The sequence below is a fragment of the Pelobates fuscus genome, chromosome 3 (genome assembly GCF_036172605.1).
Source record: "Pelobates fuscus isolate aPelFus1 chromosome 3, aPelFus1.pri, whole genome shotgun sequence".
NCBI classification, from domain to species: domain Eukaryota; kingdom Metazoa; phylum Chordata; class Amphibia; order Anura; family Pelobatidae; genus Pelobates; species Pelobates fuscus.
This window is the reverse complement of record NC_086319.1, coordinates 345233728-345259646: the sequence shown is the minus strand read 5'-3', so window position 1 is coordinate 345259646 and position 25919 is coordinate 345233728. Positions and strand designations below refer to the sequence as shown.

At 39.6% G+C, this 25919-nt stretch overlaps 1 protein-coding gene across 10 annotated transcripts in view; it reads right to left on the bottom strand.

Moving 5' to 3' along the window:
- TJP1 (tight junction protein 1) overlaps window positions 1–25919 on the bottom strand; it is a 512314-nt gene that overhangs the window by 118029 nt on the left and 368366 nt on the right. Inside the window, exon 1 of one of the 10 annotated variants that reach the window (XM_063449138.1) lies at window positions 7800–8201. The exons of the other annotated variants lie outside the window; for them this stretch is intronic. Within the exon in view, the coding sequence (XP_063305208.1) occupies window positions 7800–7826 (27 nt within the window). The 5' untranslated portion in view covers window positions 7827–8201. Of the gene's footprint in view, window positions 1–7799; window positions 8202–25919 lie in introns of those variants that run through there. 10 annotated transcript variants of the gene reach the window in all.

Genomic DNA, 25919 nt, shown 5'->3' with positions numbered 1-25919 from the left:
GGAGATTGGGGAATTCAAGTGTGTGCAGTTCGGGAGTTGGAAGATTCGCACAGTTTGGAGTTCGGGAGATGTGTGATTGCAGTAGCTGCTCGTCTATCTGAAAGGGGATTATCGCATAAACTGTTTTTATCCCCTTGTGAGCAAAACGGTCCGTTACAAGCGGCAACCAGCTTGAATGGTCGCCCTTCTCCTATTGGTCGGCACGGACTTCCAGAAGCCGCCTCATAGCTCCAGAGGGTCAGCTCGAGCTAGTGTCTCTCTCCGGCGGATATCTCAGTTTAGGTAGCACCCGAGAGAGCGCTCTTTGGGGCAGCTACTATTCATCCTGACCGAGATTACAGCTCGTGGGGGAAAGGGTAACAGGGATAGAAGGTGAGGGCATATAGTCTTGAGGACATCTTTTGTTACAGATCCCTCTTACTAAGAACATTAAGCTGTCAAGCAAATGGGATTCTGTTTTCATGTAGCATCCAAGGATGCTGTTGCATTTATTGTGCAATTTCGCTTTGAAAATCTAATTGAAGGGAGGATGGTAGCCACTGCTCTAAAAGACACCCTTAGAATTGACAAGAGATAAATGAAATTCATGATAAATGTCGACAATTAAAACTGCTTATTCACAATTACATAGATCTTTACTGGATTACAAATAATCAGATTTTATGACATTAACATGACTGACAGATTGGCAATGACACCATCAACTTTCAAAAATCCTGCAAGCCAATACAAACATGCAATAAAACAATTGAATATAATCCCAAACCAACAATCTTATAAACAATGAAAAAAAAAAAAAAGAAAAGACGACAAAAACATGAACATGTATTTTGGGAGCTAGTAATGCCAGTTTATTTATATAAATGTCACATAAACCACTGCTATGTGACATGAATGTCGTTCTAAAAAGTTATGAATCATCTGCATGCTAGTTTCTGAATATAAGACATTCATCCACAGTCTCATTATTTTAGTAAAAGGAATGCTCCAAAACACCTAAATCATTTTAGCTTGCTGAAGTGCAATATCTGTGAAGTGTGTCCTCTTTTCATTTTACAGAAAATTGCAGATTTCAAACAGAGAGATGCTATATTCAAACAGTAGAGCTATATTCAAGAGACAGCCAATTGCCCAGAGCACCTGTCTTGCAACTACTTCTTATTTAGCTGCAATGGGAAGTTTGTGATTGGACAGCCACAGAAAGTCAGCGCTAGGAAAAAGAAATTAAGGGAAAAAAAAAAAAAAAAAAAAAAAAAAAAAAAAAAAGAGGAGGAGTTGCAAAAGCTTGAGACAGAAGATTCAGTTTTTGCCTGCTGTTTTAGATATACCTACCTGCCCTCCCCCCAATATGAAAAAAATGCATTCATGTTTTAACTGGGTGTATATCTACTAAACAGTGTTTATTGGAGTAGGGCAGATAATTTTTTTTTTTTTTTTTTTTTATGCGCAGAACTGCCATCAGGAGGAAGAGCTTGCACTTGTAGGAGAAGCAGAAGCACACAACCACAACATTAAAGCAAAAGGTTTGATTACCAATGCTTTGTTTTTTCTATTTCCAGATAGTAAAGCCTGGAAGCTATTACCCAGCATGCAAGTGGACTCTTCTTAATTGGTTGTCCATTGTTTATGTTTTCTGTCTCTGAAAACCAGGAAATAGGTGGTGGTTTTGAAAAAGAGTCCAAAATGCTCCAAGAAATATAAAATGTGTTGCCAGTAGGCTAGAGAGTCTATTAACTCGATCAGTACCAAATAAGAAATTATGATATACCCATCCATTTCACAGACTTGGAGTATTAAAGTGCTAGTAGTACCATTAGAAGATGCTGCTTTCAAGATTATGCGATTTATTGAGCCTTTACTAAAACTTTGCAAATTTATGCTAATGTAAAACATTTTTGGCTGGATGTGTGTGAAGACAGATTATGGGGAAATCCAAAGGAAAGCATCACATTAACATTTCTTGCTGACACATAATTTAATAGAGAGGTATTGAACATTCTCAGGCAATTACAAACTGTGCTTGCTAATTCTGTCCATCCCTGAATATATGAAGGTGTTTTCGATTATTGTTGAGCAATGCCTAAATCATATTTAGGCGCATTTATATCAATCACCTTATATGATGTGACGGGAAACACCCCAAACAAAAAAAAGAGAGTCAGCGACTACAATGCTCTCATACAGTTATTATGGATGTCTGTCAAGTTTCTAGAAGCAAATATCAACTAAATGAATACATAAGTCATCAGTATAGTAATACAGTATCACCATATATGTTCATGAAACATCCTATAATCTGACTAAAACCTACTCAGATAGCCAATATGCAACATGGAGTTCTGTAAGCACATACTGGCAGAGCAAGACCAACCTGTTTCAAGCAACACAACTGTAATATTTATAAATTCATTTTAGAGGGTGTGGTAACAGGATATATGCTGCTCAAAATTATGGATACAAAAATATGACATACAATGGAAAATGCAGCAGGGTTTATAGATTTCAGTATGGAGTTACAAAGGTGGAAACTAGAATAACTATAATTGGGAGAAGTCACACGAGTCACTGCTTTACAGATGTGAAGGAGGTAATACTCTAAAGCAGTGATGGTTAAAAGCCTGCCTTAAGGAGTTATTGAAAGCACCATAACCACTGCATTCCACTATAATGGCTGTGATGCCAGGAGTATCCTAGTGCCATAGTCCGGTAATGGGGCAAACACCACTAGCTAAATGGACAATAAATAAAATTAAAAATGTATTAGATATACTACCAATGAATGCATGCGTCACATCTATTCATAGGAATTATATCTCGAAAGAAACCCCCTCCTCCCATTTACCCATAAGAGACCAACAGTCTCATCACAGGGAAAGAGCCTACCAGAGGCTTCTCATTGAGAAGTCTCTAAATCATCACTATGTGCAAAGCTAGTATGATCTGAGAAGGAGCCATGCAAGGTGGACGCAGGGAGAATTTGCCACTTTCATTAGCTCCAGAGAGCTAACAAAAGCTGGAAGAAAATTCTGACCGTTTGATTGACAGCCAGGGGGATGTTTTATTTATTCATTATAAAAATGCAGATCTCTCATGGAAATCGTCGTTTTTATAATGTGCTTTTGAAACTGGATACGCCTTACCCATAGAGCACTTCAGCTTGTGTGGAGTGGTCCTTTAACATTAGCCAGCCATGAAACTCTTGTTCCAGAATGGCTAATAAAGGCTGCCAGAGAAGTTGTTTCACATATGGGAACAATATAAAACACCCAAGTGTGTACATTCCGGTATAAAAGGGTCAGTGCACCATAATCACTTCAAAACACAGAAGTGGTCATGATGCTTGACGTGACTAAGGATAACTAAAAGTCACCCACACCACTTAATCTCATTGAAGTGGTCTGAGTGCAGTGGCCCTGTACTTTTAACTCTAATGTAAAACATTGCAGTTTTTGTTTTGTAGGGTTAAATTCACCTCTAGGGGCAGTCTTCCAGACAACCAGTAGAGGCGCTTTCTCTGCAACAACCAAGTTTCAGTAGATCATTTAGTACTTCCCCATAAGTAGCATTTGATTGGACATGAGCACAGCTTGCCGAGGTCACGCATCATGCCCCAATGCTCCACTAAGGAGGATGACTGAGGAAGGAGTAGCAGGTACAGGACCGAGTAAGTGACTGAAAAATAAAAATAAACACAACGCTTCTTTTTCATGTTTGTAATCCCAACGCTTTAGTGTTCCTTTATTGAGGTCGAACACGAAAGGAAATGTATGTCACAAACATATGGGGGCCCCACGATTAGCCATTACTGTCCTATACACAAGGCAGAAGAAACCATGTATTCAAAATAAGACTGTTTGGATTAGACATCTGACAAAGCATCTTTTTACAGGTTTACAACAAAACTAAACTTAGGGTTAGAGCAAAGAATAATGTACAACCCTTTAAAAAAAGTTGCAAGGACTAGACAATATGATGTGTAGTTTGTTGCACAAATTAAATATGGAATAAAAAAAAAAATGACAACTCAAAATAAACATTGTACATAATTTTGTTCATATGGCGTCACAGAGGGCGATGCAGATGTTTGTCAGGATGCCTATTACTTCACAAATTTAACAGAAATTTAAGAGAATACACATTCAAAAACAACATTAACTTCGCTTTAAAAGACTCACCCAAGCACCAATTCAGTATTGAAAAAGAACTAGACTAGAATGATGAGGGTTAAACACTACCCTGGCAACAACATTTCACATTACTCTCAGTCAGCCAGCCAGAATTGTAAGAGGGACACAAATAACTGTGGAACAAATAGGTTAACCACCACTGGAATATCCAAGTAAAGATGGATGTGGTTTTCAATGGAATCTGTCAGGAGCCAAAGCCCTTATCACTAGTCTATATTTGAAACGTGGGATGCCAGTGACATTAACCATTGCCTAGACATACATTTTTCAAATTCTTGTCACAGATCTGGTCTTTTTAAGGACATCTTGATTCTACGCATGACGTTAGCACTGTGAACACTGTCATTGTCCTGTTGCTAACAAAACACAGATAATTGGGGGTAGTGTAATATTTCCCCCCACCCGTGAAACCGATATAAAAATCAAGAGACATAAACAACAACATTTCATAATACACTTTCAGATTATACACTGGTGTGCCAGCATGTGATTATAAAACTTGTGTAAACGCAGGTCAGAAAGCAAGGAGTGTTCATTCTTATCGTTCAAGGTTTATGAAGTGTACATACCAATACGTGGCCTCACATCGAAACTGCATAGTTTCACTCTGCAGAGAACCACCTAGCTATCCAGCAGCAGTCTGGAGACAGGAAACCCAATATCTCAAAATTGGGTTATATATACACGATTTAGTTGATGATCACCCAGTACAGATTCCGTCTACAAATGATCTCAGCTTTACAGAACTGCTACAAAACCAACCTGTTGTGATCCCCCACCCCTACCCTCAAGCAGTTTAGTAATTACACACAGCAAAGGGAAGAAACAGGTCATAGTACACCCACATCCATCCACCTGTATCAGAAATACTTCTCAGCGTAATGTCACTATCCACCTGTGAACCCACATATTTTATATGGGCAACAAGTTGCTATCAAAAATGCACAACATAATAGGTAAAAAGTACTAATATGTAGTAGTGCTTGACCTATGGAGAAATATTTAACTCCGCTAACATGCCATAAATGCATTATGTACTCAAATCCAATCTTAAAATGAAGACTACAGGGAAGCTCATCTCTGTATAATAAGATCAAGTTAATGATAGGAAGACATTCCCTGAATTTAGATGAGGAGTATATACAAAAATGTTCAAATGCAAATATATAAGGAAGTGCAAGACACGTAATACATCAATAAACATAACACAGTGTCTACTTCAGGCTTCCCGAACCTCTGGCCCTCCAGATGTTGCAGAACTACAACTCCCATGATTCTCAGCCTTTCATAGAATCATGGGAGTTGTAGTTCAGCAACATTGGAGAGCCGGAGTCTGGTGAAGCCTGGTGTACTTTATAAAACATCCAAAAAGTGTAATTGTCCACGTGCTTACTACAGTATTTAAATGATTTAGGATGAAAGTCAAAATAAAAAATAATTGATAGCAATTGAATAACCATGCATTTTTCAAAAACGCTTTTGCAAGAAATGAATATGTCCTGCAGCAGGTATGACCTTTGTACTCTGATAAATCCCCACCCCCCCAGAATTATGGGAAACATAGTCAAGGAACTACTGGGGAACCAGAGAAAAAAAACCTCACCCAATGTCATTTTTGGCAAATACAAAATCTGTGATGCCATTCCAACAGGTTTATAGTTGGGGTAGGGGTATACAAATACTGCATTAAACAATGTATAAAGTATCCATGTATGTTACATAGACATTGCTTCATAACAAAATATTTGCTTGTTCCTTCCCACCAGGATGGTCCCACCCTTCCCTTCCTTTCCTTTCAGTGTCAGTAGGAGGTAAGACGCTCAGATCTCAGGCCAGGTTCACCCCCAGCCCCCACAAGTAACCAAGCATAGGATGGCAACAGTTGATCGCATGTTCATACAATTAGTTAAAAAAAAAAAAAAAATTAAATGTAACAATTTGGGGCATAGTGCTAAATGTTTTCCAAACACCCTGGGAACTAATGGTATCCTCCTTACGATTAACCAATTCAATTACACTAAGAATTACTCCTTGTATGTGTCACCATGTTGTCACTCTAGAAAGGAATTATTGCTGTAAAGGAAATTAGAAAAACAATATGTATTGCAAAGAGACAAGAGAATGAAACCCAAGTATTAAAACCATGTACTGTACATGTTCAAACACACAAGATCAAATAAATATATTTTTACTACCAGTCAACATCTGCATTATATTTAGAAAAGGGGGGGGGGGGGGGCTGAGCTTGAAATCACTGGGGAGGAGAGTGCAGATTCAGTACACTGCCCTGCAAAAACATTCTTTGATATACAGTACTTCTCACAATGCTTTACAGTTGTGTCCTTGTTAACCCAGAACAGACTGGAACAGCTGACAGTCAGAAAGCCTTGAAAATAATGGCAGCTATCAAATCAGCTATTATTAGTGCCTCTGTGAACATACTATGGGGGTTGCCTCTGGGCAAATCGTGTTATAACACTAGATACAGAAATAACACTTACTGACATGTCTTTTCACCATCATATCCTTTAAAAATGAGTAATCTGACACTCCGAGAGGACTGTACAACGACCGTAATAATGTCTTCCATGGATAGGGAATTCATTTAGAATATTGTACATCTGACTACCTGCAATTCTGCTGTTCAAGCTGCAGTGCAGATCAATACTTGACAAACCACAAATTCAATAGCATGGTGTTTGTCTGCCAGGAGTATACAGTGAATATACTATTCATGGAGACTGTCATTTGAGCCACCAACAGACTAGTAATCAGCACATGCTTTTTTTTTTTTGCCACTACCATGGTGGCTAGCAGCTGGCACATCCTTAGGTAGTATAAAATTCTCATCTCAATAGGCAAATATTTCCAAACTCCATTATACGCTACATTGAGATGAGAAATTCCCAGCATGGAAAGTAAATATCCCAGACTAAGTCTACATACACAATGCAAGTTCCATTGACCTTAGGAAGATTTCGTTTCTGCGTCAAGCAGGCACAACATTACACACGTTGTACTACGCTACAGTCCATGTGAGCACCGTACAATAATATAATATAACCATCTGGTAAGAGTGCTAATCACAGTCCTACTCTCTTAACAGAATATACAAACATATAGACACACACACATATATATACATATATAAAATGAATTTGTTTTTAAAATATGTTTAAACCATGCCGATGGGCATGCTATGAAAAGTGTTGCCCTGATTGAACATTTTCAGAAGATTCCAAAAAGGGGGAAGTGTCCTTCTTGCACCCCATGAATGATACCAACTACAGGGCAGAACTTTCCAAGTGTGGCCCATCAGCATAAAAAGAACCGATAGGTTTCCAGGAAAACATGGCTGGGGATCTGTCAGCCCTACACAGACAGCGAGTGTGGCTTTCTTTCCATCTGACACCCCAGCCGCTGAGGACTACGATTCCCAAGATGCTCAGCCAGCCAAGGAGAGGTCACAGAGGAGCTTTGATCGATATACAGTGAATGGAGCGGTCACTGCCCGGTATCCAGCATAGCATTGTACAGCGCTGCGGCTTGTGTTGGTGCCATGGCACCGTTCTCTCTCCCCCCTCTCTCTCCCCCCCAGCGCTGTTTGCTCACCTTGTTGGCAGCGGTTCTGGCAGACATCTTGTCTCCTGGTACAGATCCCCCCAGGCCCCCTGGAGGGTCAGTGTCCGTGTCACCCCTCCACCTCGGGGTGAGTGTCCCCCTCCTCCTCCCTCACACCGGCCGGATACACATCTCCCCGCACTGGGGCGGCCGGGAAGGAAGCGGGGAGTGACCGGGAGGGGCCCCGCTGGGGATTGGAGCGGGGGGTGTATATAAAAAGTTTGTGCTCCCCGGCCTGGCTGGCTGGGGCGCGGTGAGAGCTCGCTGGGCTGGCGGAGCTCGGTGTCCTGCCTCAGCTCCTACTTCTTCCCAGGGCTTCGACTGTACAATGGCAGCGGAGCCCGGCTACGTGTGTGTGCGGCCCACCCCCGCCTCCTCCCACCGCGGCCACAGGCCTCCTCTCTCTCTCCAAGCAACCACGGACATGGCCGCGGCAGGCGGGCGGGACAGACCACTCCCTGACAGAGGGGTGCGGGCTGCACTCAGCACCGACACACTACCTCTCAGCCTGTCCCATTCATCCACAGCGCAGCGGGTGTCACCGGGAGACACGGAGCACGGTCTGTGTGAAGGGATATGTCAGTGTGTATCCTGGATCTGACAGACTGCGTTCATATGTTTAGGAGCTTCCCCCCCTTTCCATGAATGAGAATGGTTTATTCCAAATCCAGGCTGGGAGCTGGAGTTGGTAGAGAGGGCAGTGGGATAAACCCAGATAGGGATGGCTACCTTGGGCACCCCACATGGGTCTGTACTCATTCACTGTGATGCTCACACAGGAGTATTGTGGGGAATGTGGTTCAGAAACATCCAGGGAGCCAAGGCTTATTCTAATACAGCAGCTTCTGTAGCACTGTGTCAGGGAATGGGTACTCAGTCTAATAAAATAAATGGCACTTGAGTTAATTCTAATCATGAGGGAAAGCACACAAATAAGGACATATACTTAAAATGTTTACCTATTTACCAGAAATGCCAAATTCAGATTTTAAACAAAAATCAATAGAGTAAACACTCCAAATGTTGGAGTCATGAGGACACCTTGGAAGTTTCAAACACATCCCACAATATATTTGTTTTATATAATATGTTTACATTGCTCTACTTTTAGAACTTTGTCTCACAATCATTTTCTATCCGCTTATCTAAATGGATCTTTTTTTGTTTTTCTTTTAAATCCCGTATTTAAAAAGGGACGGTAAGAAGTCACATGCCAAATTAATCAAATTACATCCCACTGTTGGGAGTATCAAAGTTTGACTCCGCAATAAAAATAGTATTTTTAGTTAAATCCGTTATTAACCAGACAAGCAAATCATAAAGTAATCCGTGCACTTATTCCCTGTAATGCTTGGCTCGAAGTGCAGTCTGGGGTTACACTCCCAAGCGGTAACTGCTGCCATTTTAATGAAAACACCTGAGATAGCAGCAGCCTGGTACTGGTAATTCTCACAAATGTCACATGTATGTCCCGGTGAGGCTATTACACTAACACACTACACAATACCCTAACGTAATATTTAATAAATGAATACTATATCTGGGGAAGCAAGATAGAGGCACACAGAGAGGATAGAGAGTGAGAAAAACCCTCTACCACTCCGTGAGATTGTAGTGCAGCGCTATATAATAAAGTAGACTCACCCTATTTGGGTTAGTTGGGTAGTTCAGCTAGGTCACATATATGTATAAGAAAAAAACAAAATAGAGACTGCATAGTGCAGAGTTGTTTTAACCAGTGGATAAAATTAACTGTAAAGTAACAAGAAAACATTAGCATGTGAGTTTGTTACTTTACAGTTAATTTTATCCACTGGTTAAAACAACTCTGCACTATGCAGTCTCTATTTTGTTTTTTTCTTATACATATATGTGACCTAGCTGAACTACCCAACTAACCCAAATAGGGTGAGTCTACTTTATTATATAGCGCTGCACTACAATCTCACGGAGTGGTAGAGGGTTTTTCTCACTCTCTATCCTCTCTGTGTGTCTCTATCTTGCTTTCCCAAAATAGTGGGTGATATTTGGAGCACAAGCTGCTACCACTGAATTATTAAAGTAATAAGCGCCTATAACTCACACATTTGTTTTCTCTGAATACTATATCTACAGTCATTTTAGAGTCCAAATATTTTGTTCGTCTTTTTGATAATGTTCGGATTGTCCAGTGTTATATTTTTATATTTGGGTTTTTGCAAGGGCATTATATAGATGATTAAACCAGACATTTTTACCCTTATCTATAAATATATCTCTATACCAATTCTACCAGCCGGGCCTTAAATGTTGCTTGCCATTGAACGCCTGGAGGATCCATGGCATCAGGGATGAATTTCTACTCAACATGGCAAAATTTTCACTCATAATAAGGCATATGGCAAGTGAAAATGTTAAGCCCTACAGACGTATACACTATACTGCCCTTTTTTATTACAAATGTTAAAAAGCAGATCATTTTATTTACTTGTTGTTGTCTATGAGTTTCCAGCATTTTACATTCGTAACTGCTAAACTAATCTGAACGCTAAATATCAAAGTATAACCACAAAATAGCTAGTGCTAATCCGTAATAAAAAATTCCAAAATCTTAATTTAACAAACGTCTTGCAGTACAGTTACGATATTAATACTGCCTTTAATACTGCGGTTGAAATAAGTCTCTCTCTCTCTCTCTCTCTGTATATATATATATTATACATAATTGAAATGGAACCTCCTAGGTACATAGGTGCATTAACTTACAAAACCTTTAAAATGCTGCATTATCTATACAGACAGACACTAACACAAAAGTGGTTTAATAGACATTCTGGGTACAGGACATACTTGAAGATGAGATAAATCTCAACGTAAACGTCATTGTAACATTTTTTTTATAAATAAACATATTTATATACATTCCCCCCTCCCCCAAACACTGGGAGGTACACATTATGGACAACATGTTGCATGGCAACGGGTGGGCTTCTCTATAAAAAGGGTGGGTCCAATGTAAATATAGGACCTATCAGTCTAGTGTGCATGCGCAACAGGCTAACTGGCCGCTGTGATTGACAGTCCCACTCAGGGCTTTTCATGCACAGAATGTTACGCAATTGCTCACACATTTGCTGAAAGCCTTCGCGTCATGTTATGTGCTTGTTCTGCACTTTTTGGGAACACCAGAACCCTGGTTTAGTCTCCAAGACACTTGGGAAGTATGTATTGGTAGGTACGCAAAAAGTACAGAATGTTTAAAAAAGAGATGTTTTGATTGCATGTCAGTAGATGTGTAAAGGTAAGAATATAGATGTTTTACTGTTTCCACAGCATTCCTATTTTTTTTTTTTTTTACCAAACACTCATTTACAACATTTTGCCATGAAAACAAGTAGGAACCAATTCTGCAGTACAGCAACACATTTCTCTATTAAGTTCTATTCTATTGGATTGCCATCCTCATTGCTGAACTCACTGCACATGTCAAAGCAGCTTCCAATTCATTCCTGAAAGGAACCGCAATACGTGATCTGTTCTTCTCCAGTTAATTTAAATGGGAACCCAGGAAGTGATTGTCACATCACATGCATTTTTTGGGGTAAAATATCACTGGGGCTGGTGATTTGTTGCAAACACATTTAGATTCATTTTTAACAGATATTTCTACTATGCAACTTAAAGGGTGTAAAATACCTTCCTAGCTACCCCTTAAATGATGAAAAGGGAATACTAATTACATAAATAAGAATTTTGTATTGTTCGCTACAGGAGCTGGAAAAGGAAGCCCTACAATGCAACTGTGTTTGATCTGGGAGTATTAGGTGTAGTGTACAACATTCAAGGAAACTTTCGCAACCCCCTCCCTGGTTATATTATTGTATTATTTTATCACATACCTTTCACTTGTCTTTTCTATGCTTTTACTTGTTACATGCTTATATTTTTTATCCTATCATACGGTGGATAAGTACAACATTATCGATGATGGGGAGCATGTCCGGAGCCCCTTCTCCCTGATCCAATGGCAGGAGAGACTCTGCACGCTACTCGTGCGCTTCTATTTGTGAACAGTCGCGCCGATGTCAGAACGGCGCAACTCTGAGCGCTGATTCAGTCGGGGCAAATTAATTGAAAAAGGACCCGAATTCGACATTTTGACATCGGTGCGACTCTGAGCGCCAATTCAGTCGCTGCGAATAAATTAAAAATATACCAGAATTCCACATTTGCCCGAATTTAGGTCTTCAGGCGCTCCAAAGTTACGCCAGCCAATAGTTTAAGTGCCCTGGCTATATAAAGTCAGGGCTTCATGGATCAAGTTGCTCTGTTATGGTTCTTATATACAAAAAAAAAAGTTAATTTCCATTGTATTGGATTTTTTGTTACTGACCTTGACTTGTCCTGTTTTCTCCAACTCTCGACCTTGGCTTTCTCTTTGACTATTGTGTACGTTAAAACCCGGCCTGTACCTTACTCTGATCTCAATTGGCTGAACACTTTGAGTTTTTGCTTGCTGCATTCTCTAATATTTAAAAAACTCAATAAAACATTATCTGGGGAAAAAAAAAAAAAAAATGGCAGCCCTGTCTGTATCAGCCTGAGAGTAAAAGAAGATGGAAATGAAATTTTATTATGAAGATAGGACATGACATAAAATAAATATTACAGAACCAATCTCTAGATCAGTGCTTCAGTGGAAGTTCAAAACACAATAAAATACCTGGAATGGGAAACAAGCTCCATCTGAGCTTAAAACATAAATTTATTCTATGACACTAGAAGGAACATTCAGCAGAATTGGTAATAGAAATCTGTAATAAGGACTGCCTGTCAGCAGACCATACTTGCTAACTAATAATAGTTTGGCTACAAGATATGCCAAAGGAAGAATAATTTATTGCAGGAAAGCACACCACAAATGCGACGTTTTGACTCTTCAAACCTTATATATAAGGTTGCATTTTTGGTAATCAATTATTCTTCATTTTGTCATATTGTGTAGCCTGCCTCTACTTTACTGGACATACTGTTGGGGTTTTGCGGTTCCCAGTGTAAGAGCATCAGTGGACAGTGGATGGTCCTTTGGAGTCGTAGTGTGCATTGTCTTTATTTACCTTCCATACTAGCTAACTGTCCTGGATTTGTCTGTACAGTCCTAATTTTAGTCCCTACTAGTGTATTCTGGGATGTTTTCCAGGTGTGCTGCACACTCTCACTGCGGAAAACTTTTTATTTGGGTAGTTAAACCAATGTGAGAGCATTTTAACAGCACTCTGCGGTGCATAGTTAGCTGTTCTGCAGGGTCACTTGTCATCCTGGCGTGTTTACCCACAAGTGTGACCAGTGACATAAATTGCCTCACAGACCCACCAGACTGTGTCCCTGCCCCCAGCTGTTCCCTCCTGTATAGTTGCATATGTTAGCAAATATGAACAGACATGCTGACCAATCACCTGTCTGTCAGAGTTTCAATTGACTGTTTAGGGAATAGACTTCAGAAGCAAAATGATGTCAGAAAGACAGGGCGCTGGGTAAAAATAGGACATTTACTTTTTTTCTTTGTTTACACAATAACTATTCATGTACTAAAAACATTCAGGTAGTTTGGAGATTCTGTGCATTTTTGGAAATATAGTACCTCTAGTGAATTTTTTTTTTTTAAATCAAAGCCTCATGAAAACATTATACTTTTCGCGTGAATCTCTCTGAGGTAAACTCAATTAACTCCCGACTTTGTAAAAGTTGGCTAAAACCTCTTTGCAACTGATTTTTGAACATGGGATGGGATATTTTCAGTAAAGTAATACTTCATATTAATATGCCACATACACAGTTAAAAAACTCTCTGTGTTTTTTTTTTTTAATAGATATTAAAATAATTATCCAATAGGCAACTTAGGCAGTCACTGAGAGAGCACTTCCGGTCGGGTACAGGAAACAGTAGCTCCTGTACCGTGGTCTGTGCCGCTCAGCCACGCTACAAAGAGGTAGGAGGCACACTAGGGAAGGACCTCTAAGTTCTAAGGGACAGGAGGAGAGACCTCTAAGGGACAGGAGGAGAAGAGATGAGACCACTAAGGGACGGGGAGTGTAAAAGAAGGGAAGGGAGAGGAAACGGCACTCAGTGACACTGGGGGGAGAGGGGGCCAGAGGAAAGAGGAGAGACCACTAGGGGAAGGATTGGGTGGTTGGGGGGGGATGGGGTGGGGAGAGCACTAAGAGTCAAAGGGAGAACATTAAGAAAGGTCAGGGAAGAGGATTAAAGTATAGGGGGGCAGGGGAGTGCACTAAAGGGCAGGAGAGAACACTAAGTATAGGGGGCAGGGGAGAGCACTAAGGAACAGGAGGAGAGGGGAGAGTACTAAGGGACAGGGAGAAGGGGAGATCACTAAGGGACAGGAGAGATCACTAAAGGACAAGGGGGCAGGAGGAGAGCACTAAGGGATGGGAGAGCACTAAGGGATAGGAGGGGATGAGAGAGCACTAAGGGACAGGAGGGGGAGGGGAGAGTTCTAATGGACAGGAGAGCAGACCTTAAAGGGACAGGGGGAGAAGAGGAGATGAGACCATTAAGGAACGGGGGGGGAAGAGATCATTAAGGGTCTCACACACAGACATACAAAAACATACAATGCATCCTACACTCACACAGAAACACACCATGCTTCCCTTACACACACAGAAACACACAATGCATTCCTTACACATATACAATGCATACCACACACACCTTGCATCCCGTACACATACAAACACAGATTCACACAATGCACCCCTTAAACACACACACCCAGAAACACACAATGCATTCCTTACACACAAACACACACTGCATCCCCTACACACACACACACACACTACATCCCTTACACAAACTGGTATCCCTATACACTACATTCCATAAGAACACACACACACATTACATCCTCTACAATAACACATCCCCTACACACATACACTCCACACCCTGTGAGTGGACTCATTGGTGGGCCTTGTAGGCATACTCACAGTCAGGCCCTGTAAGGGGCCCGAAAAATGGAGCTGGTTCCTGTTCGTTGAAATTTGTGAGCACTGCCCCCAGAGCGCCTGTTTTAACACCAGACCAGTGGAGCCAGACTGCAGACTGTCCTCATCTGATGGTAAGTAGGCAATCCAATATATTATTAGTGGCACTAATCTCTAATCTACCTCACATTAAAGGGACACTATAGTCACCAGAACCACTACAGCTTAATGTAGTGGTTCTGGTGTCTATAGCCTGTCCCTGCAGACTTTTAAATGTTAACACTGCCTTTTCAGAGAAAAGACACTGTCTGCAGCACTGGCATTGGTCCATATGGCAGATCATATGAGTGGGGCATTGTGATGTCACATGGTGGGCAGGGCATATGGGGGGGGCGGCAAATTTTTGTTTGCCTTGGGTGGCAAAAATCCTTGCACCAGCCCTGAAAGCAATAATAATTTTAATTCAGGGATAAGAGATAAAACTCTTTACCAAATCCACCACAATGTACACTTGCAACAACATAATAAGTAAGCATCAAACTCACCATATGATCGGTTAAATATTGATGAACCTTGTGATAGGTTGGGTGCTATTCATGCATGGTGACTACCAATGATTATAAAGCGCAAGAGTGAATATAAAACAAAACTTTTATCTGCTTTGACATGTTGACACAAATTTCCAAACTCTCCAACTTCAAATATTCTGAAAAATAACAAATATCATTGGACAGACAATGTGCTAAACAGAATATATATTTATCCATATGTCAATAAAAATGTTCATTCTTAACAATAGATCAGTTCTTTATTTAGGCAAATGGGTCAAAGGGAAATTTCAATCTAAATAAACAATAATGATCAATTATTGTCCTGTACTGTTTTGCCCATAGTTGGCCTTTGTAACACTTGTAGACAATACTTTGAATAATTTCCAGGTTTTTTTTCTGCATTCCCATCTCTATGGAAAGGCTTCCTGCTAATTAGCATGGTAATTAAGATGTGACATCACAATGCAAGTCCGTTGTCCAGAAAACTCAACATAAATAGCTAGATTTAAAAAAAAAAAAAAATTGCGAGCACATTTTGTTTTCATTCAATTGTATACTCTTTCCTGTGATTTCTCATTTGGACTTGTTATCGTGATGAAGAGGGTGTCCATATCTTTATAAACATTGATGTTAATAAAATGTTATGAATTGCTGATATTGACAGCAATCTGGAGTTACCGTGGAAACTTGTGTATTTTTGAATTTCACAAAGCTTGGCCATGTTTGAAACCACACTACAATACAATAGATTACAAGGCTCAGGCTCTCTATCTGTAACCAAGTCTGTATTGTGCAGGCAAGTCCATCTTTCCATGTTCACCCATTACTGCCTTGTTCCAGCCTGGCTACCTTGATTATTTCCTTTCTCTGGAGCTATGCGTCATCACGGTGCAAGTACATTGTTCTATGACTAAACATTAAAGCACTTCCTGATTTACAGCTTCGGTATTCTGTCGATACAACATTTCTGGTCCCTTGCCCACAGGATTCCAACGGACCCTTACAATTTTCTGAATTCTACAGTAAAATCATAGTTTGCCAACGTGTACCATTGCTAACAGAAATATCATAATATAGATTAGCATGTTGGATTAAATATTATACAGAACCTAATATTAAGCGTTAATAACAGTTTGAACATGTGGGAGTGCGTTTTAGTTGAGAAGATTGTTGATCCTTAGTAATCACAATGTCTATCTTAGTCATATCTTGTTTTGTTTTTTCTGAATCGTCTAGGGGCTCAACGTCTTTTTGGGACCTATATATTAGCCCTCGGTGGGGTTATGCGGGGTAGGGGACTTGTTCGTCTTACATGTTGGGTAAGCTGTATACGGTCGCCAGATATCTCTGTTGCTCTGTGGGTTTGTGGGTTTAGAGGTTAAAGGGACACTATAGTCACATGAACAACTTTAGCTTAATGAAGCAGTTTTGGTGTATAGAACATGCCCCTGCAGCCTCACTGCTCAATCCTCTGCCATTTAGGAGTTAAATCCCTTTGTTTATAAACCCTAGTCACACCTCCCTGCATGTGACTTGCACAGCCTTCCATAAACACTTCCTGTAAAGAGAGCCCTGTTTAGGCTTTCTTTATTGCAATTTCTGTTTAATTAAGATTTTCTTATCCCCTGCTATGTTAATAGCTTGCTAGACCCTGCACGAGCCTCCTGTATGTGATTAAAGTTCAATTTAGAGATTGAGATACAATTATTTAAGGTAAATTACATCTGTTTGAAAGTGAAACCAGTTTTTTTTTTTTTCATGCAGGCTCTGTCAATCATAGCCAGGGGAGGTGTGGCTAGGGCTGCATAAACAGAAACAAAGTTATTTAACTCCTAAATGACAGTGAATTGAGCAGTGAAATTGCAGGGGAATGATCTATACACTAAAACTGCTTTATTTAGCTAAAGTAATTTAGGTGACTATAGTGTTCCTTTAATAGTTCTTCCATAACACATTTTAGTTCTACTCTCCCAATCCAGTCAGCTATTGTATTGGTTCTGTGTGTTTCCAGAATGCTGGAATAACAGGTTTTGCTGATTTTAGGAGGTGACGTGTCAACAGTCTGCAGGAGCGGTGTATCAGATTAGTCATGTGATGTAGCAGTGTTCCTGATGCTCTTGTCAGTATGTCACTTTGTGTAATGTGTAAAGTTGTCTTAACTTACATTTTTACCAGCTCATTCATAATATACATGACACCATGTATAATCCGTCTTTCCTTCATTCCTTTAGCTATGTCTATATTCATTCCTACTCTGCCAAATTAGCCATAACTCTTTCCTATTCTCCCTCCTTTCCAATTTTTACATGGCTATCTCCCTACTTATCCTAACTAAATTTAACAATGATCAATTCTACATCTAAATTGTCCTTTGTCACTGTCTCTCTTATTTGGGAGATTTAAAATCAGATTCCAGTGGACAGCAGCATGCAAGAGCATTTCAAAAGGCCATTCACACATTTTAAGGTTCTACATCCTGCAAGTAGAACCCTATACAAAGTAAGAACGCATCACCGGACTATAGAGTGGCGAGGACTTAAGTACAGTATAAGATATATAAGAATCAAATACAGGTCAAGATCAAGGATTTTAGATAAACGTGAAAAACAGAGCCAAGGGTCAAGGATACAAAAATAAGAGTAAACATTTAAACAAAGCCAAGTCAAATAGCAGAAGTACCGAGAGAATCAAGGAATGTACTCTTGGGCTAATAAGACCACAACAGGGTAAGGGAGAGAGGTCACAAGGGCTATTTCTAGGCCCCTGTGGCCTTTGGTTGGATAGCGTCCTGCGGTGTGTGGGTATTGTATATTGGCCAGGTGTCCACACAAGACACAGGATATGAATAACTGGGGCTTAGATTTCCGCTTCATTATCAATGTCAGGACAACGTCATCTGAATGAAAAAGAGCACTTAGGAGTCTTGGAGGACGCCCGGGACATGTTGCAGGTATAACAGCAGTAGAATTATCAAAAGCAAAAAGCTTCCCCAATATAAGGGATATCTGCTTTTTTCCACCATATAAACATAATTCCTTCAACCCAGCTATATCTAATTTCTGGTATATTTAATAATAATGAAGACACATACTATTCTCAGTATTCATTGTGCAAATTGTGATGATACCTATCAGGTTTTCTGCGCCATTTTTCTATGAATTCCGGCAACCTGGTATTTTGGATATTGGTCGCTCCAATCCTGCATAATCATGTGACTCTGAAACTTCTCTTGTCATTTCAGATGGATGCCTACCTGTGTAATTTCAGCGAAATTTTCCTTGTGCCATTTGGTGTCACAGGAATGACACAGACCAATCACAGACTTCCTAAACCTTTATAAGCCCCCTCCCCCCTCCTCCTGCATTATCTGCTTGCCCTGTCATGATCAGAGAAAGTGTTCTTATTTAGTTGTGGTTCCTGGTATTCTGACTTCAGTTTGTCTATGATCATTCTCTGTTGTGTAATCCTTGACCATGTCTTGTTTATTTTAAAACCGTCTGCTGTTCTAGACCTTGGCATGTTCACGACTTTGCTCTGACTTGTTCCACAGGTTACTATTACTCTCAGCAGTAAGCACAACCAACTCTAAGTACAAGTAACATGCCTTTATCCATTTTTATTTCCTAACGAAACAAAGTTTGACCTAAGTTCTGCGTGTTGGGCCTGGTGATATCATGACATGAATACACAAAGTGATGCATTTTTCATTTTCAATGTTCAGCATTTTCCACAGGCACAATACATAAAGCACATATATTCTTGTGTGCTTGTGCTCCGACTCACAAACCAGAGCCAAATTCTTGCTCAGCTAACCCCCATAAGGTAATTACTTGTGTATGTCTCATTAAATTATACAGTGCTGTGGAAGCTGTCAGTGTGGTATAAATATTAATATAATGTCATCAAGTCATACTGGTCAACAGTTTACGTTCGACTATGCTGCAAAAGCGTTGACTCAGTCACACAAATGAGATTAACATTTTTACAAGGCAAGGTAATAATTTAAAAATAGGATTAGTAATTACTACTACTACTGACAATATTTACCTGGAGAGAGTCGGTGGAGTAATAGGCATGTTTCATTTTGCATCCATTTGGAAGTCAAAGGTTAAACCATATGTGATTTTATTTTATATATTTAACTAGATTCTATTCTATAACTAAATTCTATTGCCTTCTTGCCTTTACATAAATAAAACAAAAGCTCTTAAAGGAAACCTGTGTGATTTTAACATATTTAGATTGCCTTTCCCTTTATTTAATTTTAATTTATTTGTCATTGGTTAAAAATAAAATTACCTTTTTCCATCTTTGGAACAGACTCATCACAGCAGTCTGATCTTGCTGTGGTGAAGTCATCATCAATCGTGATGACTTTTGTTCAATCAGATGCTTCCTACGGGACATCGGATGCACACAGCAACTGGCATCAGCACAGTCTGCACTTTAGAAGCTCTTATGTCCTGTTCTGTTAAATGAACTTTAACCACACACAGGAAGCTGCTGCAGGCTCTAGCAAACAATTCCTAATAGTCCAGAAGATAAGAACTTCTAAATTAAACTCAATGTGCAGTATACGAAGTTTAAACAATTAGACTATTTTTAAGTAGCAAATAACGAGGTTGTGTGAGACCAAGCCAGGGGAGATGTGGCTAGAGCTGCATTAACAAATTGATTTAACTCCTAAATTGTAGAGAATTTAGCAGTGACACTGCAGGGACATGATCTATACACCAAAACTACTTTATTAAGTTGAAGTTTTTTTGGTGCTTAGTAGACTTGGAGATTAATTTTGGAGCGAAGTGCAATCAACCAAATTCGGGCCAGTCCGGCGTTTGGAAGAATTTATGACATTCGAACCACGATGTGGCAGACTCTTGGTGGAACTGGAGCATTTTCAGTTCGGTTCCTGTTTGTGAGTGCCATTTGTGGCACCTGAAAAATGAGGGACAGTCACTAAATGTTGTTTTTATTCACAGATCTAGTGAAGTGACGAACAAAGATACTTTATTCTTCTCAGCGTGGAAGGGGTGAGTGGGTGGTCAATTGCCCACTGACCTTTTCCTTTCCTTTATGGATAAATCTCCTATTTTTAATTTGAAATGACTCATGCTACCAATGTTTGCAATAATACAAAATAACAAAAAGCTAAAGATCACAATTAATCATTCTAAAAATTCAGAATTGTCATTGCAAAATTTCTGCTATTGTATAAGTCAGGCTGGTCTAGTGCTTAGAGTATCCCTTGAAGATTAAATAAATTTGGTGTCTTTACACCTTGTGTAAAGTAAGCTGAAAACACACTTTATATATGTTTTTACTGTATGGGTTCATAATTATAATATATAACAATTATATAAGAATATGATTTTAGGTTTTAACAATGTATAAATACAATGGAAGTATGAAAGAGTTATTTGATCTGGGATCTGAACCTTGACTTGAAAACCCACTGATGGAAACCACAAAAATGAGCTCTCTCTGGAATCAAATAAGTCTTTCCTTTTCCATGATCTTAATAGTCCTTTACGTGTTGTTGCTTTTAAGCCCTCTGGCACATAATGACCTATGTAACCTGTGCCGTGATCTTAATATTTCATTTTTATCCTATTCCCCTGCCATTGGTCTGATGTACAATTCCTCATCTCTTTATAAACTGAACAGGAACAGTAGGGAACAGTCTTTGGCATTATAAGGCTAAGATCAGAGAAAAAATGCAGTTCTGTGTTTCAAGAAGCGAACGTTTCTCTAATGTTTGTGGGTGGCATTAGACCCAGCACCTTCATCCTACCCCTGTACTTTCAAATCTGCTAGGCCCCTTGGGACTAACGATTGCAGAAACTGTGAGTCCTGTAGCAATATTACTATCGAGATGGAAACGGTTAAAGAATTAAATTACAAACTATATCTAAGCCAAGAAAATTAATGAATACTGAGCAACATGAACTAATAACGTGCACACATAAGGACAAAGCAGAACGAGAGACGGACTTCTGAGAGTCAATGACCCATAACCAGGAATCAGAGACCCATAACTAGTTATTTCCTGACTTCTGCTCCCGTCCTATCATTTATCTCAGCATGGAAAAGATGAGATGTATTGATTTTATTTCACTGTTTTTCTACTTCTTCCTAATAAAAAATGATTTGTACCATGAAGTGAGTGTTCGACATCAGTGAAGGAAGGGTACTTGACCAGCGAGAGCCTCATTATCTGTGAGGATTATTTAAATTGCGTAAGGGAAAAAGATATGGAAATATAGAGACAGTATAATTGTAGTTATCTTAAAAGAAAGTCTCAGAAGATTGTCACAAACAACCCATTTACATAACTGATATCAGCCGCAATATTGCTCTTATCAATATATTGCACAGTTCAACTCATTCTACGTGATGATTGGAGCTGGGTCTGTGGAGTGGTATATTTATTCCTCATGCTTGGATCCTCTACCAGAGGTCGAGGAGTCTAAGGGTTTTTCCTAGAACTGCACTCTTATGGACTTGGGAGTCACAGCCCCGAGTACTCATATAACAACTGGGACTACTACTGCCGTCATGTTCCACATCCTTTCTAGCTTCTCTTTCAGTCATTTCAGTCTTTCTTGTTACTTCTTCCTTATATTATAGTCACTGGGTATTGTCACATTCACCACCACTGCAGTCTTCTTCCGTTCCGTTGTCAACCACCACGATTCCTGTACATGAAGTGAGAACCTAGACCTGTTTGAATACACACATATATATATATATTTTTTTTTTCTCACCCACATACGAACAAACAATACTCTATTAGGAGGACAATTACATGCAAAACAACGCATGTCATATACAAGTTGACATGCCCGTGCGGCTTAGCGTATATTGGTAAAACGGAGACCGCATTGTGCGAAAGAATTCAGGGACACCGGTCCAGCATCAGATTGGCGTACAGGGATGGGGCCTCGGATAAGCCTGTGGCCAAACATTTTTTGGAACTTGGACATCCATTATCTTCCCTAAAGTTTGTGGCAATTGATCATATTCCGTTGTCCAACAGAGCAGGGGATCGAGGAAAAGCATTACTGAATAGAGAGACGTACTGGATCTACCATTTGGACACAGTAGCTCCAAAGGGCTTAAATGAACAGATTTCTTTTCATTCCTTTTTATAGGTTAGGACCAATGGTCGCATGATGATGTTCAGTTCAATGTTTGGTTTCCCCCTTTTTTTCTGTAACTACTACCATCAAGGTCTACTATACAGCTTGAAGTTTGGTCTTCTTTGCAACTTTTGATATCAAGGCCTGTTACTATATTATATATTTGAATACTATACTATAGCGATAGTGTATTCAGCCCATATATCTTTAATTTTGACTCTGATGTTCATTATTCCCTTTTTTACCAACAGTACTTGACACCCACAATCCATATTGGCGTCAGTCCCCAGCTGCATTATGTTTTTAGTTATGCATTTTTTCTTTTCTCTTCTCTTTTTTTTCTTGTTTTCTAGTAAAGTCCCATAAGCACATTAGGTGATACTGATTATAAGCACATTAGCGATTTCAGTAACCAAGGTTAATAAGCTATAGGTGGTAGTGGCATCAATGACCCCAAGGTGTACTCCTTACCACTTTTAATGCATTTCAGTAAGATTGTACACATAGCTTAACACCATTGAACTTTACTAACCATTTATGCCCAGTGTGATATTATTGGTAATATATGTAATTTTTAGTCTAATGTAAATATTTATTGTCATGAATGTGGGTGAATTAAGCAGAATTTCTTTCACTACTGTATAGCACCGGCATAGTTAATTATATTTTTGCACATTTTGGTTTTTTGGCACTTTTAACAACACATATTCTGCACTTGTATATTAGGTCCTATATGCACTACTAATGTGGCACTTTATGTACACATTCTACAAAGTACACAAATTGTATTTTGACAAGAAGTATACACTGCGTGCAGAATTATTAGGCAAATGAGTATTTTGACCACATCATCCTCTTTATGCATGTTGTCTTACTCCAAGCTGTATAGGCTCGAAAGCCTACTACCAATTAAGCATATTAGGTGATGTGCATCTCTGTAATGAGAAGGGGTGTGGTCTAATGACATCAACACCCTATATCAGGTGTGCATAATTATTAGGCAACCTCCTTTCCTTTGGCAAAATGGATCAAAAGAAGGACTTGACAAGCTCAGAAAAGTTAAAAATAGTGAGATATCTTGCAGAGGGATGCAGCACTCTTAAAATTGCAAAGCTTCTGAAGCGTGATCATCGAACAATCAAGCGTTTCATTCAAAATAGTCAACAGGGTCGCAAGAAGCGTGTGGAGAAACCAAGGCGCAAAATAACTGCCCATGAACTGAGAAAAGTCAAGCGTGCAGCTGCCAAGATGCCACTTGCCACCAGTTTGGTCATATTTCAGAGCTGCAACATCACTGGAGTGCCCAAAAGCACAAGGTGTGCAATACTCAGAGACATGGCCAAGGTAAGAAAGGCTGAAAGACGACCACCACTGAACAAGACACACAAGCTGAAACGTCAAGACTGGGCCAAGAAATATCTCAAGACTGATTTTTCTAAGGTTTTATGGACTGATGAAATGAGAGTGAGTCTTGATGGGCCAGATGGATGGATTGGTAAAGGGCAGAGAGCTCCAGTCCGACTCAGACGCCAGCAAGGTGGAGGTGGAGTACTGGTTTGGGCTGGTATCAGCAAAGATGAGCTTGTGGGGCCTTTTCGGGTTGAGGATGGAGTCAAGCTCAACTCCCAGTTTCTGGAAGACACCTTCTTCAAGCAGTGGTACAGGAAGAAGTCTGCATCCTTCAAGAAAAACATGATTTTCATGCAGGACAATGCTCCATCACATGCGTCCAAGTACTCCACAGCGTGGCTGGCAAGAAAGGGTATAAAAGAAGTAAATCTAATGACATGGCTTCCTTGTTCACCTGATCTGAACCCCATTGAGAACCTGTGGTCCATCATCAAATGTGAGATTTACAAGGAGGGAAAACAGTACACCTCTCTGAACAGTGTCTGGGAGGCTGTGGTTGCTGCTGCACGCAATGTTGATGGTGAACAGATCAAAACACTGACAGAATCCATGGATGGCAGGCTTTTGAGTGTCCTTGCAAAGAAAGGTGGCTATATTGGTCACTGATTTGTTTTTGTTATGTTTTTGAATGTCAGAAATGTATATTTGTGAATGTTGAGATGTTATATTGGTTTCACTGGTAAAAATAAATAATTGAAATGGGTATATATTTGTTGTTTGTTAAGTTGCCTAATAATTATGCACAGTAATAGTCACCTGCACACACAGATATCCCCCTAAAATAGCTATAACTAAAAACAAACTAAAAACTACTTCCTAAAATATTCAACTTTGATATTAATGAGTTTTTTTGGTTCATTGAGAACATGGTTGTTGTTCAATAATAAAATTAATCCTCAAAAATACAACTTGCCTAATAATTCTGCACTCCCTGTATAACATGCACTAGCACTTTAAGAATAATGACACTCTTGTTCACAGTGAGTAAGATTTATATAGTACCTGGGCCTATTAAGCTATTAGGCTCTCTTATCACACCACAATCTAGGTATTTGTACACATTAATTTATTGGCACTTAGTCTCGTTATATAGTGCACGCCGATATTAACTTCTATTGCCGTCCGTTTAGCTGGTATCCCCATAGCGACGGATTAACATAGCGGTCGCTATGGAGACGAACGGCGGACGCCACCACGTAATTACGTCACGTAAGGGGAGTAGCCTGTTAGCGCAGGCGCACGAACGCCGGCAACACAGCGGCTTCACTGAGGCTGGTATCCCCATAGCGACGGATCAGTATAGCGGTCGCTATGGAGACAAACGGCGGACGTCACCACGCAATTACGTCACGTAAGGGGAGTAGCCTGTTAGCGCAGGCGCACTGTGCACTGGGGAACGCCGGCAACACAGCGGTTTCACTGGGGGTAAGCTAATTTATTGATTTAATGCATTTATTTATATTTATGTTTATTGCAATCATCTGCTTAATTGGTATAATTGTATAGGGTATATAAGATGTCTGTATGTCTCATCAACTTCATGATCCTGATGAAAGTCAGTAGTGACTGAAACGTTGATCTTGGATTTTTTTAAATCTCTCCATTAAACTTTGGACTTTTAATTACGTGAGTGCAACCATTCCTTTGAATTTTCTATATATATATATATATATATACACACATACATATATCACAATTTTGCCTCATTCCATTTTAAACATGGATTCCTTTGAGTCTGTGTTTGCTGTATATAACAGCTTTACTGGCTTTGCATCTTTTCCTGAGTTGTGTTTCAAAGCTGTTGTATACGGCAAATACAGGAAAAAGGAATCCATGTTTAAAATGGAATGAGGCAAAAATGTGATTCTTTGTTGAACTAATTTGCATATGCCCACCAAGAATCTTTGCGGTAGTAACATCACTGCAGATTTGTGATTTCTGTAGGAAAAGCAAGTCTTATGGCTTGACTGGTGTGCAGATTTTTTGTTTAACATTGTATTAACTATATATATATATATATATAT